Raw genomic sequence first — 13,718 nt, 5'->3', positions numbered from 1 at the left:
CAGTCTGACGTAGTTTAGGCGAGACAATAAGTTCAGTGAGTTGCTCCAGTCGGCCATAAGGAGCGGCAGGTGTGAGAGATCCTGAAACAGTGCATGAAAATTGACTTGACTGATGACTTGCCACACATTCATCCACATATACATACATACATACACTTACATGTGCAATCTAGAAACGAAGTGTCAACAATTTCCAAGTCACTATGCAGACAATTGTCAGCTTTAGAAATAAGATGAAAATGTTTATAACTACAAGCAAAAGGCTGGCATTGAAAGTTTAAACTACTCTCAGTAGCTGCACTGCATTCAAAAACAAAATGAGATCTCCTAACAGGTGTCACTTGTAGGCATTTTCATGGTTTCTGCACAGCTCAAATTCAGTATTTCAGACACAAAGTTAAAACATCCTTATCACTTCAGCTTTGTAACTTGAGAACATACATGGAGTGCATACCTATTTTAATATAAATGACTGTGTGCTGGTCTACCCACACTGGGAAGACTCCATTTGGATACACAATCCTAATCTGGTCAAGGAGGCGTTGTTCTAGAGTTGAACTATGAAGTTCCTAAAAAAAGATTAAATAGTAATAAATGTTTGCTTCATGTAAATGAACAGTTACAGTACAACAGTTGAGTCTACATGACCAGTAATACAGTGCAATACGAGTTCAGATTCACACATCCTAGACGATGCTGAGTACAAGTGCACTTGTGTTTTAATAATACAACATCCATAATCTCACCATCTTGTTGTTCTACACCTATTACAGTCCCCAAAGTCCACCTTTAGTTATTACACCTTTAAACTCATCAACTTAATAAAGGAATGAATAAGAACACTATTCTTTACGCTTATGTAAAGGTAGTTGAATTCTCATTATAATATTGACAAGCCATGGTAAAACAGGTGTATTACCTTTAACAGACCAATATTATTCAATTCAAAAACGTACCAATATTTCCCAGTCGTCAGACGAGAGTGGTTCAACAAATACCTGCTGCATGGACAGGACTTGGAAACAGGGCCTAAGAAATGCCTAAAACAGATTAGATATAAATGTGAATCTAAAAAAGTATCCATCACATTTAACAGAATTAAGGTAAAAAAAAAACAGACAACTTCAGAATCACTGCCAATGGCTGCTAGAGCTTTAAATAATGTTGCAGGAACTTGGAGCCAAGTTACTTTTAAAACTTCCTATTAGAATGCACAGGGCAGACAAAAAAGAGAAAGGCAGAATAATGTCCATGAGAAGCCAGGGTCATTTGTGTACAATTGGATACAGACTAATTCAGCAATTGACTTTCAGCCCGTCAGTCAGATCTGCAGAAATCGAGTTGCAACAGGGAGATACAGCCTTCATTTATCTCCAACTGTATCAGTCTATATACTTTACACTAGAAGTTCCTAATTTGATGATTGAATAAATCAATGTTTCCCAAACCTGCTCCCGATCCTTGATTCCAAGTTTGTCCCCAAGTTGTCTGTTTATCTCCACAACATTTTCCTCCAGGAAAGCACTGCGTTGGCATCTCGTCCAGCTGAGAAATACAGACTGATGCAAACCCCAGGAAAGCTCAATTGCTTGGTTCTGTAATTATAAGAAAAATGATAATGAAAACAGGCAAAACATACTACTTTTACACTTGGAAAAAGTGTTGTTAAGAGCCTATTCCCACAGGTGTATATTGTATGTTTTTAGCACATCCCAAATTAGTTTTGAATCAATCAATCAATAAATCAATCAATCTTTATTATTTATATAGCGCCTTTCACAACAAATCGCCGCAAAACGCTTTACATAGATAAAAACATTGATAAATATTAAAAGTAGCAATAAGCAAGTGAACAGTAAAATAATAAAATAAGTATCAATAAGAATAAAAGTGAACAGTAAAATAAAAACAATAAAACAGCGAGTGAGCAAAGAAATATACTGTAAAGACCCTGGGTCTGCTGTAACCGCGTTCGGGAAGGTTCTGTGACTCCAAGTCAAAGGTTCAATTGCAGCAGGTGTTCAGGGACGTCAGAGACAGGAGAATTGCCACCAATCAGAAGCTCGGCTTGCCGCACGAGCCGGACCCGGTTACAACATTATTGTCAGAAATCAGTGGATAAGATGTTGGAACAATCAAGGGATCGAGAGCGGGAAGCCATACCTTCTTCGGATTGGTGGCTGGTGCACTGGGGTGGGGGGGGGTGGGGGGGGGGATAAGGGCTGCTGAGACGAAAGAGAGCTGAAGAACAGAGAGAAAGATTGGAGACAAACAGCCAAGGAGAGCCAGAGAGAAGCAGGACTAAAGAGAACCAAGGAAGAACCAGACACTGCACTTAGCTGGCTGTAGCACACGGCCAGAACAGTGCGCTTTGGATTTTCTTTTCTTGGATTATTTTGTCACAGTGAGTAGCACTATGCTGCTCAGCTGTAGCTGTACCACTGGCTGAGAAAGCAGCACGCTTTACCTGTCAAGTGTAGAGTCCCGGCTTAATAAACCACTACATTCAAGAACCTGAAATACCCGTGTGAGCCTGCCTTCATTTCCCATGCAACGGTACAATACATATCATTTTAAGATGTATAAACTAGATTGTAAAAAATATTTTTATTCTAGTTTTCAAATGCTGGAACAGTTGGTGCTTGTCTTACAGATCACAGCAGTTCATTCCATAGTTTAGGCCGGCGTCCCTCCTGGTTTTTGCTGTAACTGTACACTACATTAATTAAATGGACTAATTAAGCATCTACTAAGCACTTAATTGATCCAATTAAGTCATTTAGGATACAGTTGGAACAAAAACCAGGAGAGACACCGGCCCTCCAGGACCAGGGTTGAAGACCCCTGGTTTAGGAGCGTTATAGCTGAATGCGCGACTACCTGTGGTCTTTTTCGGGACCTTGGGAATAGTAACCCAGCATCCTGTGATCGGAGTTAGCATCTAGGAACGTATGGGGTTAAAAGATCATTTAAATACGATAAGGCAAAGACATTTAAAACCTTTAAGTCTAAAGCAGGACCTTAAAATCAATCCTAAACCGGACAGGGAGCCAATGCAAGTCTGCTAACACATGGGGTAATGTTTGTGCTTCTTTGTTCTTGTTAAAACTCTGGCGACAGCACCTTACACAAGCTGCAATCTGGATAAAACAGAACTTTAAATACCAGAGAAATAATCAATGCAATAATCAGTCCTAGATGTTATAAAAGCATGCTTCAGTTTCTCATCGTTGGTTTTATTTGTGCATGTAATTAAACTTTAAGAAAAGCAGAACACAATTTTCTATTAAGAATGTGTGTCCTACCGGAAGAAAAACAGCACAACAATCACGGATTTAAAATAGTCTCGAACTAGAGTCCTCCACGAGACACTGACAAAAAAAAGTAAACCGCTTATTGGGTATGATGACTACAGCATGTTAACATCATTTTCATTTAGCTGTGCACACGTTATTACATGAAATAGTGTCACTTATTTCTAGTTAATGCCAGTAGTTAACAGCATGACTTAATGGTACTATGTTTTAGTCAATAAACCACCTTGTCTAATAAAAGTACAGTTAATCACAAACGCGTTACCTCTTGAAGGCGAAGCTGTGTTGCAAGACTTGAAGGGATATTCAGAAAGCAGTTTTTTGTGTTCGTAAACGCCAACGAAACTGGCTGAATCCCATGGCTGACAAACATCTCGGCTGACTCTGTCCTACTGATATTTTTGACTTGGGTCGCAAGAAAATCAATTGTTTACGAATAAGGAATCAACACTTTTCTCAACGCAGAGTACACTAACGTGCATATTGTAATACTGTATTTGTAGTGTGATAAAAAAAAAAAAAGACATTCACGTAAAAACAAATCTAGACAGCTTTACAAAATATATAACATGCTACCGTTTTAAAACAGTACTACCATAATTAATTACTGTGCACTGCAACAAGAACTATCATAGTAACATTGTAATCCAATACAATGCTGTAAGATCTGTGTATAAAATATATTTCTGTAAGGGTTTTTTGACAGCAAATCACGCTTGTACTTTGTAACGACCCCTTAAGCAAACAGGAAATGTTTGTAAAGGTTATTGGTACAACAAACCAATCATGCTGCGAGAGACCAAAGGTTCTCTTGGATTGGTTAAGGACACTGCCATGATTTTCATGATTGGTGGAGTAATCTCTGCTCTCTGTGTGTGATTAATATGCCTATAGGGTCACGGAAAAATGGCAGCTTCCAGTTGGAAAACCCTAGAAGTTTGTAAACACCATGAACAAAAAGATGTGTGTTTTAGCAGAGCTAAATATAGAGAAAGGAGGCCCACAGCTGTTCGAGTACGTTGTTATTTTAAGTCTTAAAAACTTGCCAACTGTGCAGATGTTTATTACATACAATACATATATGGTTGCCACCTGGGCTCATGATTCCGGAACACTGTGAGACAGAACAGGATTTTAAACTGAAGCTGCCTTAAACTGAAGGAAATCAACACGTGAATTGAGCGCTAAACCTTTGCTAAATTGATTCTGTTGATTAATTATCTCGAGGCAGCATGACAATACAATAATAGCTTTTAACAAATTAAATAAGTACCATCATCACTATTTTATTAATAGTTTTAGAGATATATTTTAAAGTGTCTTTATAGTTTCTAATAAATCGTCTCCTCCCGCTCAAATTAATACTGACCGCTGTTCACTATTCCTGACAACAGACAGCGTGAACATGATCAGTGTTATTATATAATTGGGAGAGTCAGTGTAAATTAGTGCTATTACTAATTTAACAGGATATAAATAGCAACTTTTAAATATTGATAACTGAAGTACTAATTTTATAAAATAAAGTATCTTGTATAAACCTACACACATGTTTTCCTACAGATGTCAGGACTGCCCAGTCCCTGACCACATTCCGGCGCCTCCTTAAGACTCACCTCTTCAAACAGCACCTGTAGAACTCCTCTGTTTGTATCCTGGGACACTATCACCCTTCATGTAAATGTGCTTTATTTTGCTCTTATCTGCCCCCTATTTTACTGAATTTAATCCTGTACTTCAGAATACTGTAATCTGCCAAGTGTTTAACCTGTAGTACTTTGTATTTAATCATATCCTGATGTAACTATCACTATTTAATCATATCCTGATGTCACTATCACTATTATCTGCTGTATTATTGAATTGTGGTTTGTCACACTTGTACTTTGCTTGAACAAAAGTTATTGTATTTCTTGCTCTTATTGTATTACTTGTATTGTAACACTTGAAATGTATTTGCTTACGATTGTAAGTCACCCTGGATAAGGGCGTCTGCTAAGAAATAAATAAATAATAATAATAATAATAATAATAATAATAATAATAATAATAATAATAATAATGTTTATTCAAGATGCTTTTTTTTTGGATAAAATTTGTATTATCACAATGATTCGGATAATTAAGAAGCAATATAAATTAAACAAGTGTTTAGTGCTCAATTCACGTGTTTATTTCTTTCAGTTTAAGGGCAACTTAAAAACCCTGTCCTGACCCAAAGTGTTCTGGAATTATGGGGCCATGTGGCAATCCTAAGTACATAATATAAGTGATTTCTAAAAACTATTGACTCATAGCTTCACCTGTATAATTGACATGGTTTCTTGGTCCTTGAACTGAAGCTGTTTTATCTTATTTGGAAAGACAGGAATGTCCACTGGTCCCTTGTCATGAACATACTGGATAGACATTCTGTCTTGGTAGGTATTTGACCTCTTTCAAGTTATTATGTTTTAACCATTCAGGTTTACACCATCAACCTGGAGTCCTGTTACCTGTTGATTCCGGGTGTGCCAGCAGTAGGTGTTATGACGGAATTGGTTCAGCTTTTTGCAATTTATGGAGCTGTTGAAGAATACCGTGTATTAGATGATTACCCTGCAGAATGGGGCAGCAGTGTGGAGTAGTGGTTAGGGCTCTGGACTCTTGACCGGAGGGTCGTGGGTTCAATCCCCAGTGGAGGACACTGCTGCTGTACCCTTGAGCAAGGTACTTTACCTAGATTGCTCCAGTAAAAACCCAACTGTATAAATGGGTAACTGTATATAAAAATAATGTGATATCTTGTAACAATTGTAAGTCGCCCTGGATAAGAAATAAATAATAATAATAATAACAGTTCACAGAAGTGTACCTCATTAAATTCCAGAATCTACAGAGTGCAAGGTAATAGCTCAACTTTGGTACCTATTTTGTGTAGCATGATACATTGATATAATAGTTTAATTTTTAATTTTTTTTTTTTTAAATATATAAATGATTCAACCAAGTTCCCATAAAAGGGGCAGCAACAAAGTATATCAGTGAAATGATCCAAATGTGTAACGTTGTAGGTTTAATTGTTTTCATAGTGTTTGACACACCATGGTCAATGTCTTGAATTAACCAGGTATGCATTGACGTGCAAGATTATACTACATGTCTGATTGTGATGAAACATTACATTTTGATGCAGAATTGCCAAGCGGAAACTGGATGAAAGGAGCTTCTTTGGTGGATTGCTTCACGTGTGCTATGCTCCAGAATTTGAAACCGTGCAGGACACAAGAGAAAAATGACAAGACAGAAAAAAGTTCATAGCAAGAACAACAAACAGATGTATTTTGTCCCAAATAAATGTCAATATAAATACATAGTCGTTATAACATTCTATTTGAAATGATTCCTTTTGAAAACCCACTTAGGGGTTGATTTGTGATCAACCTGTACCAGCATTTTACAGCACTGCTTACAGCTTGGTTATCTCAGGATTCCCCCTAAAATACATTGTTGGTGCAATACAGGTGAAAAACAGTGACGCGAGGCTCCCGAGTGGCGTATCCAGTAAAAGCACTCGCTAGAGTGCAGGATGCGCTCTATAGCCTGGACGTCGCCGGTTCTAGTCCAGGCTATTCCACAGCCAACCGTGGACGGGAGCTCCCAGGGGGCGGCGCTCAATTGGCTGAGCGTCGTCCGGAGGGACGGAGGGTGGGTTAGGTCGGCCAGGGTGTCCTCGGCTCACCGTGCACCAGCGACCCCTGTAGTCTGGCTGGGCGCCTGCGGGCTTGCCTGTAAGCTGCCCAGAGCTGCGTTGTCCTCCGACGCTGTAGCACTGAGGCGGCTGCACGGTGAGTCTGCAGAGTGTAAAGAAGCGGGCGGCTGACAGCACACGCTTCGGAGGACAGCATGTGTTCATCTTCGCCCCTCCCGAGTCAGCGCAGGGGTGGTAGCGGTGAGCTGAGCCTAAAAATAATTGGGCATTTCATATTGGGGAGAAAATAATAAATAATAATTGGCAACAACTAAATTTTGACGCAAGGCCTTTCATGTTCACGGAGTAAACAGAACCTTTGGTTTAAAAGGGCTTTTATAATATTTATTTTTTATAGAGTTTTATTCCTGTTTATTCGGTTTGAGTTCCTTATCTGTTGCTTTTATTTGATTTAATTTTAAAATGTTGTTTTCTCGTGCTGTTTTTATTGTACTAAAGGTACTTCCGAATGGCCTTTTGCTTGTTTAAAAGCACCTTGGGATGGCTTGCCATGAAAGGTGCTTTATAAATAAAATTTGATTTGATCTTAGGCACCTCCTACAGCAAACTTGGATTTTTCAGTTTACTAACATGTTTTGAATATGCGCTGTTCATTTGAGTTAAATAGCACATACAATAAATGTAACTTGAGAGAAAGGTGTAATCACAAAAATTGCGATTTTTATAGCATCATTTCTGACCTAGTGGCAATATGGCCTATGTTGAGACATTGCTTCAACTCTGACTCAAATGGAACTTCCACTTGCTGAGCCACAAACACCATGGCTTGCAGAACCTGGTTTTGTTTGGAGGCACCCCATTCAAGTACTGACTAAGGCCATTCTTGCTTAGCTCCTGAGAACTGACAAGGTCAGGCTCCAAGGTGATATGAAATGGTGACAGATGCTAAACTTGTGCCAATATCTGATGACGGAACCATTGCTAGTCTTGCATTGTACACTACAGTTCCTGTAGTGTTATGAGAAACTGGTCCATAAAAGGTAACATTTGAGAAAAAAGGCCTGCCTTACTGTTATATACTGTAAATGCACATTGCACATACAGTTCTGTTGGGTAAAACATTTTTTTTGGTGTGTTGTGTTTTTTTTTTCCTGAACAGATAAAAACTTGTATAAAACAGCAGAAATATGTGGAACCTGATACATCAAAGGAAGTTGTTAACAATTTGCAAAAAGAGACCACAGAAATCGAGACAGGTAATGCCAGTGAGGACTGGAATACATGCACCTATTATGGTTACCCAATGTTGCCTCCCCCACCTCAGGAAGATCTACAGAGATGTACATCTGTGTCAGGAAAGAATTACTTGAACTGTGGTGAGCCTACTGTACATGACCCATTATTCAAGGACTTTAATAGCAGTTCCATGGGACATGCAGCTAATACTGGTAAACATTGTGTAACAGAAAGGTCCCCTCCCAGTGATAGGAGGAAATATCATGGGTCCAAGGAAGCATCGTTCACAATGACTAACACTTCTGTTGCCAGATTTATCCCAAGGACTACGCATTTGCAAGACAGGAAAAGAAGAAAGGAACAAGTAGCTGTAGATTCACTGATTGGAATTGACAAAAACGACGCAGAAATATTTGTAGGTCCAAAATTACCAGAAGAACCCAAGGTGGATGATTCGCTAAACATGTCAGTCGATTTCATTAGAAACAGATTATGAAGGTAAGCTGTGCATTTGTCTTGCTTAAAACATTCCTACTGTTGTCATCCTTTTTATCTTTTTATTGATTACTTCTATATTTCAACTGAAACCGTGGATCTGTAAACTATGGTATATATAAAGCCACAGTAGTCAATTTGATATACTTGACCATAAATTTACTGATGTAGGTCAATAACAAAGATGTAATACATTTTGTTTAATCAGTATGAGATAAATAACAATTTTACATTAGTTTCACTAAATTCAGAATCTTTAAAGATGAATTTCAACCGTTTGAATTTGTCTTGAAATGAACAGTTGTCAAAAATCAGATATGTCAAACATCTGTCCCTAGGATTACATTTACATTATGACTCGGTTATCCTAATTGGTGCTTATAAAAGTACCAAAAAAACAAAACAAACAACTGTGAAAAGTGTAACTGATAGTTTTTGGCCCTTTTTTGTAGTGTTATTATTAAATAATTGCACACGGGTAACATACTTTTTGTTTGGTAGCTCTGCTGCTATAGATTGAAGTAACATAATTAATGTAGTAGTATTATAGATTAATCTGATTGCATCACTAACACATATTCCAGTATGTCTAACCTGGTTAAAATTATTTAATTTTAAAAAAATGTGGGTATTGCTAAATAAATACAGTAGCATTCATGCTGTGCTACGTCTAATTACATTTTTGGAATAACCTTTGTTTTTTTTAAGGTTTCTTCAGTCCCTGCATTAAAACCAGAGATAAAGCAGATAACTGAAGCAAAACCTCCACCATAGCAGCGCAGGAGGATCTAACCCTGTACGTTTTATTATTTTCTCTGTCACAAGGATGGCTTGTGGTGACGTCAGACCAGGCTGAGACAGACAATAATACTCCTCCTCTGAACCAAACTCAACCCTGAGTGAGTGATCCGTGCCTCTTTTATACCGCTGTGACAGGACTTGATTGCTTGTTAGTCATTCAATCAAGTCCATGGCCCGGTCTGCAACTGAACTGATTTGGCAAGGAAGATAATTACTCTTTCCCTGCCGACCTAAAACAACAGTGCCCAAATACATGCATTTAAATAATAATAACACCACACAAAATAAAACAAAATACACACAGGGGCAGGGTGTACCACAGTCTCTCAACTGACACCTTAAATTACAGTGCCCAACCACTGAAAGAGGCAGGTGCATCAGTTTAGGATGAACTACGTGTAACAGGGCAGAGGCTGGGCACCGCAAGCGAGCATCTAAAACAATGCAGAAGAGCGGGGCTCGTCGGCATTCGTGGAGTTGGAGCTTTTAACCTCATCTCATCTAAACCGACGGGACAGAATCCGTAATGGCAGTGTCTCACACAACACTCCCTGTTACACTTGTCCCTTCTTTAACCTCGACGAGATCCGGGTCACGGCACCGTTGCAACAGAGCAGGGGCTGGGCGCGAACCAACAGGTGACAGAATCCGTAATAGCAGTGTAATACACAACACTGGCCATTACATGCCTAGCTTTGACTAAAATGTTATTATTTCTTACAGTCAGAAAATAGATTTTGTTGCAGGACATGGAACAGTGTGCCCTATTTACAAAACCAGCTTTAAACTACTTTTTAATTTAAACAAAACAAATCAGATTTTTCGAATAATTTATTAAATGTATTTTTTAGACTTAACAGAAAAAACACATGCTATAAAGGTTTGATAAAATACATCTAAAACAAGACAACTGTCTTCATTATTTTCAAGCAATTTTTACAAAATAGGTGCGCATCAGATTCTTGCTTTCAGTCTTCTTTTCAGTGGTATTATGGAAGGCCTGACTTTCAAAAGCAAGAATAAATGTTGTAAGTAACAAAGTTTTGGTAATCATAAATATAACCTAGTTTTGTATTAACATAAGCCACTATATTATAAGGGTGTGGAACTTATGAAATAATATGTTTCACAGTGTCATTAAAACAGAGTATGTTTTGGAGTTCTAGAAAGGAAGGCCAAGGTGGAGGTGAAGGATACTTTTCAGTACTTTACCTTTGGAGGCTTTTCAGAATGAAGACTGTATTAGAAGTATATCTTCAATTACTGTATATGGTGACCAGACAGTACACATTCATGAAGGTTTTAAAACCTTAAGGACTACTGCACATTAAATGAAAAGGATAGACCAGGTTAAGGACTGTATACCTTCGCATCAGGAAGACAATCTCCAACAGCCAGAAGCAAGAGATTATCATCTTTTACTGCTTTCTCAAAGTCGTCATATGACGTCTGCTGTCATGGTCTTGTAAATAAAATGTATTTTTTGTATTATGTTGTTTTTAAATGAAGAGATACCTGTGTAACTGATTAAAAAGAAATATGTATCTGTGATATATTTGATAAGAATCGAAAACAAGCTTTCACATAATAGGTGTATAACAGCAATAACCAGCAAACTGAAAGGTTAACTCTGAGAGGCGGGGGGTCAAGGATTTCTCCATTTTTTTTATGAGTAATTTCTACCAAGTCCTTAATCTCTTTATCTGGATCTTCTTCTGTTGATTGTTTTATGAGGCTGTTTTACAGCATGTGGAACATCTATTCTCATGAAATATATCCTTCCCCATTTAAGTCATAAACCTCAAAACCATCTAAATAAATCCATGAGAAAAAGTTACAATACCCTTTCATCTAAGAAACAAAACTACCATAATACTACATGTACTTAAAAGGAATTGCTCAAGTTATGACATATTGAGAAATGTTTTGTGCAAAATTGAAGCGATGTAATGTGTAAATGCTACATTGCATTACTTTTTAATTTATTAATTAATAATGATGGTGGTCTTTGAGACAAATAACAGCCATATTGAGGCTGTGTGGTCCAGTGGTTAAAGAAATGGGCTTGTAACCCTAACCCGGTTCAAATCCCACCTCAGCCACTGACTCCACTATGTAACACAATTTTTGTTCCTGGGTAGTAAGTGTTATTTCCTAATTGCTTATGCCTCAAAAGTATAGAAAATGGCTATTATTCCCCACAAACTTTGCTTTTGTGACCAGGAGTGATATTTTGAAATTTACCTATTTCCAATGAGAAAACGGGTGAATTTGTGTCTTTTCGTTCACATAAAGTCAGAAAAAAACAACATATGAATCCAAATTAACATGTATTTATACTAAAGTAATACAAAAATGACTACAAAAGATTTAGAAGTGAGTAGTTTTTCGAGATTTACGATTATACTGTAAATCACTTTCACGAATCAGCTCCCAAATGTAGTCTCCCATCATGTTCTCGTTATACTGTCCTTCATTGACAGCTCATCCAGGAGCCTCAAAGCCGTGCTGCTCCATAATGGTAACAAGTACCTGTCTCTTCCCCTGGCTCACTCGGTGCACCTCAAAGAGGATTACAACAGCATCAAGACCTTGCTGGACGTCTTGAAGTATGATGAGTACGGCTGGGACCCCTGGAAGGTGCTGATGCCACCACTGCACATCAAATTGGGCCTTATGAAACAATTTGTCAGAGCTCTAGATAAGGAGTCGGCAGCCTTCAAGTACCTTCAAGACTTCTTCCCTAAGCTGTCTGAGGCAAAGGTCAAAGCCGGTGGCTTCGTCGGACCACAGATAAAGAAGATCCTGGAGTGCAATGAATTCCCCAAGAAGCTCACTAGTAAGGAGAAAGCGGCTTGGAACAGCTTTGTCGCAGTGGTTCGGGGCTTCCTGGGCAATCACAAGGCCGAAAACTATGTGGAACTGGTTGAGACTGGTGAAGAACTACGGCACAATGGGCTGTAGGATGTCCCTCAAAGTCCATATCCTTGATGCTCATCTTGATAAATTCAAGGAGAACATGGGAGCGTACTCGGAGGAGCAAGGCGAGCGCTTCCACCAGGATATACTGAACGCCGCTACCAAGGACAGTATAACGAGAACATGATGGGAGACTACATTTGGGGGCTGATTCGTGAAAGTGATTTACAGTATAATCGTAAATCTCGAAAAACTACTCACTTCTAAATCTTTTGTAGTCATTTTTGTATTACTTTAGTATAAATACATGTTAATTTGGATTCATATGTTGTTTTTTTCTGACTTTATGTGAACGAAAAGACACAAATTCACCCGTTTTCTCATTGGAAATAGGTAAATTTCAAAATATCACTGTCCTGGTCACAAAAGCAAAGTTTGTGGGGAATAAAAGCCATTTTCTATACTTTTGAGGCATAAGCAATTAGGAAATAACACTTACTACCCAGGAACCAAAAAAAAAAAAAAAAATTGTTACACAGTGCTCATTGTGTGACCCTGAGCAAGTCACTTAACCTCCTTGTGCTCCGTCTTTCGGGTGAGACGTAGTTGTAAGTGACTCTGCAGCTGATGCATAGTTCACACACCCTAGTCTCTGTAAATCACCTTGGATAAAGGCGTCTGCTAAATAAACTAATATTATTACCATTAGTGCTAATTTTGTCTGTGAAGCCAGCTACTTTTGCCGCTTGCGACCCCAGAATCAATTTTATGTTGTACAGTATAACGTACTGTGGGCCACAACAAGACTCCTTTTATTCTCATTTACCAAAATAGTTTCATCAATGATCATGTGACTTTATTAAACATCGTACAAAGAATCCCATAATATGTATCGTGATAAGCATTACAGCGTGACCTGCAAGTCATGACATGTATTGCATCTGTTGTATAAATCGCCCGTCATGCAGAAATTAGGCACACATTAGTTTTTTTCATCCAAGGTCCCCTGCAGAAACACAGAGAGTCCTATCCATTCTTCTACATTGTCCTTGTCAAATGCACAGAAGACTAAATAATGAGATAGCACAATATACATTGTTTTAACACAGCTAGCAAGTAGACTGTGTAAGATGGGCTTGGTTAAGTACTTTAAAGGGTTATTATGGTTAATTGGACGTGGTACTTATAGATCAGACACTGTTTAGATCTAATGTGGACCGGATATGTTTAATAAGAACCCACAGCAAAGGGTTATTGATGAT

At 38.2% G+C, this 13,718-nt stretch overlaps 2 protein-coding genes across 3 annotated transcripts in view; one reads left to right on the top strand and one right to left on the bottom strand.

The window, feature by feature from the left end:
- Positions 1-4,061, bottom strand: part of pex1 (peroxisomal biogenesis factor 1) — a 19,237-nt gene extending 15,176 nt beyond the window's left edge. For both annotated transcript variants that reach the window (XM_033998952.3, XM_033998953.3), the window contains exons 1-5: positions 3,580-4,061; positions 1,449-1,595; positions 957-1,040; positions 455-569; positions 1-81 (exon numbers count right to left, since the gene is read on the bottom strand). The exon at positions 1-81 is cut by the window's left edge and continues 686 nt beyond it. In XM_033998952.3, coding sequence (XP_033854843.3) covers positions 1-81; positions 455-569; positions 957-1,040; positions 1,449-1,595; positions 3,580-3,687 — 535 coding nt within the window. In that variant the 5' untranslated portion in view covers positions 3,688-4,061. The remainder of the gene's footprint in view (positions 82-454; positions 570-956; positions 1,041-1,448; positions 1,596-3,579) is intronic.
- A 153-nt stretch (positions 4,062-4,214) lies between these two features.
- Positions 4,215-8,737, top strand: LOC131733496 (RNA-binding protein 48-like). Its single transcript, XM_059021207.1, has 6 exons — positions 4,215-4,328; positions 5,780-5,932; positions 6,154-6,200; positions 6,490-6,589; positions 8,165-8,261; positions 8,472-8,737. Exons 1-6 carry the CDS (start codon positions 4,221-4,223, stop codon positions 8,735-8,737), a joined length of 771 nt encoding a protein of 256 aa, XP_058877190.1. The 5' UTR covers positions 4,215-4,220.
- The last annotated feature ends 4,981 nt before the right edge of the window (positions 8,738-13,718 follow it).

The sequence above is a fragment of the Acipenser ruthenus genome, chromosome 4 (assembly GCF_902713425.1).
Source record: "Acipenser ruthenus chromosome 4, fAciRut3.2 maternal haplotype, whole genome shotgun sequence".
In the NCBI taxonomy this organism is placed as follows: Eukaryota; Metazoa; Chordata; class Actinopteri; order Acipenseriformes; family Acipenseridae; genus Acipenser; species Acipenser ruthenus.
The sequence above is the reverse complement of the archived record's forward strand: the minus strand, read 5'-3'. Positions and strand labels throughout refer to the sequence as shown.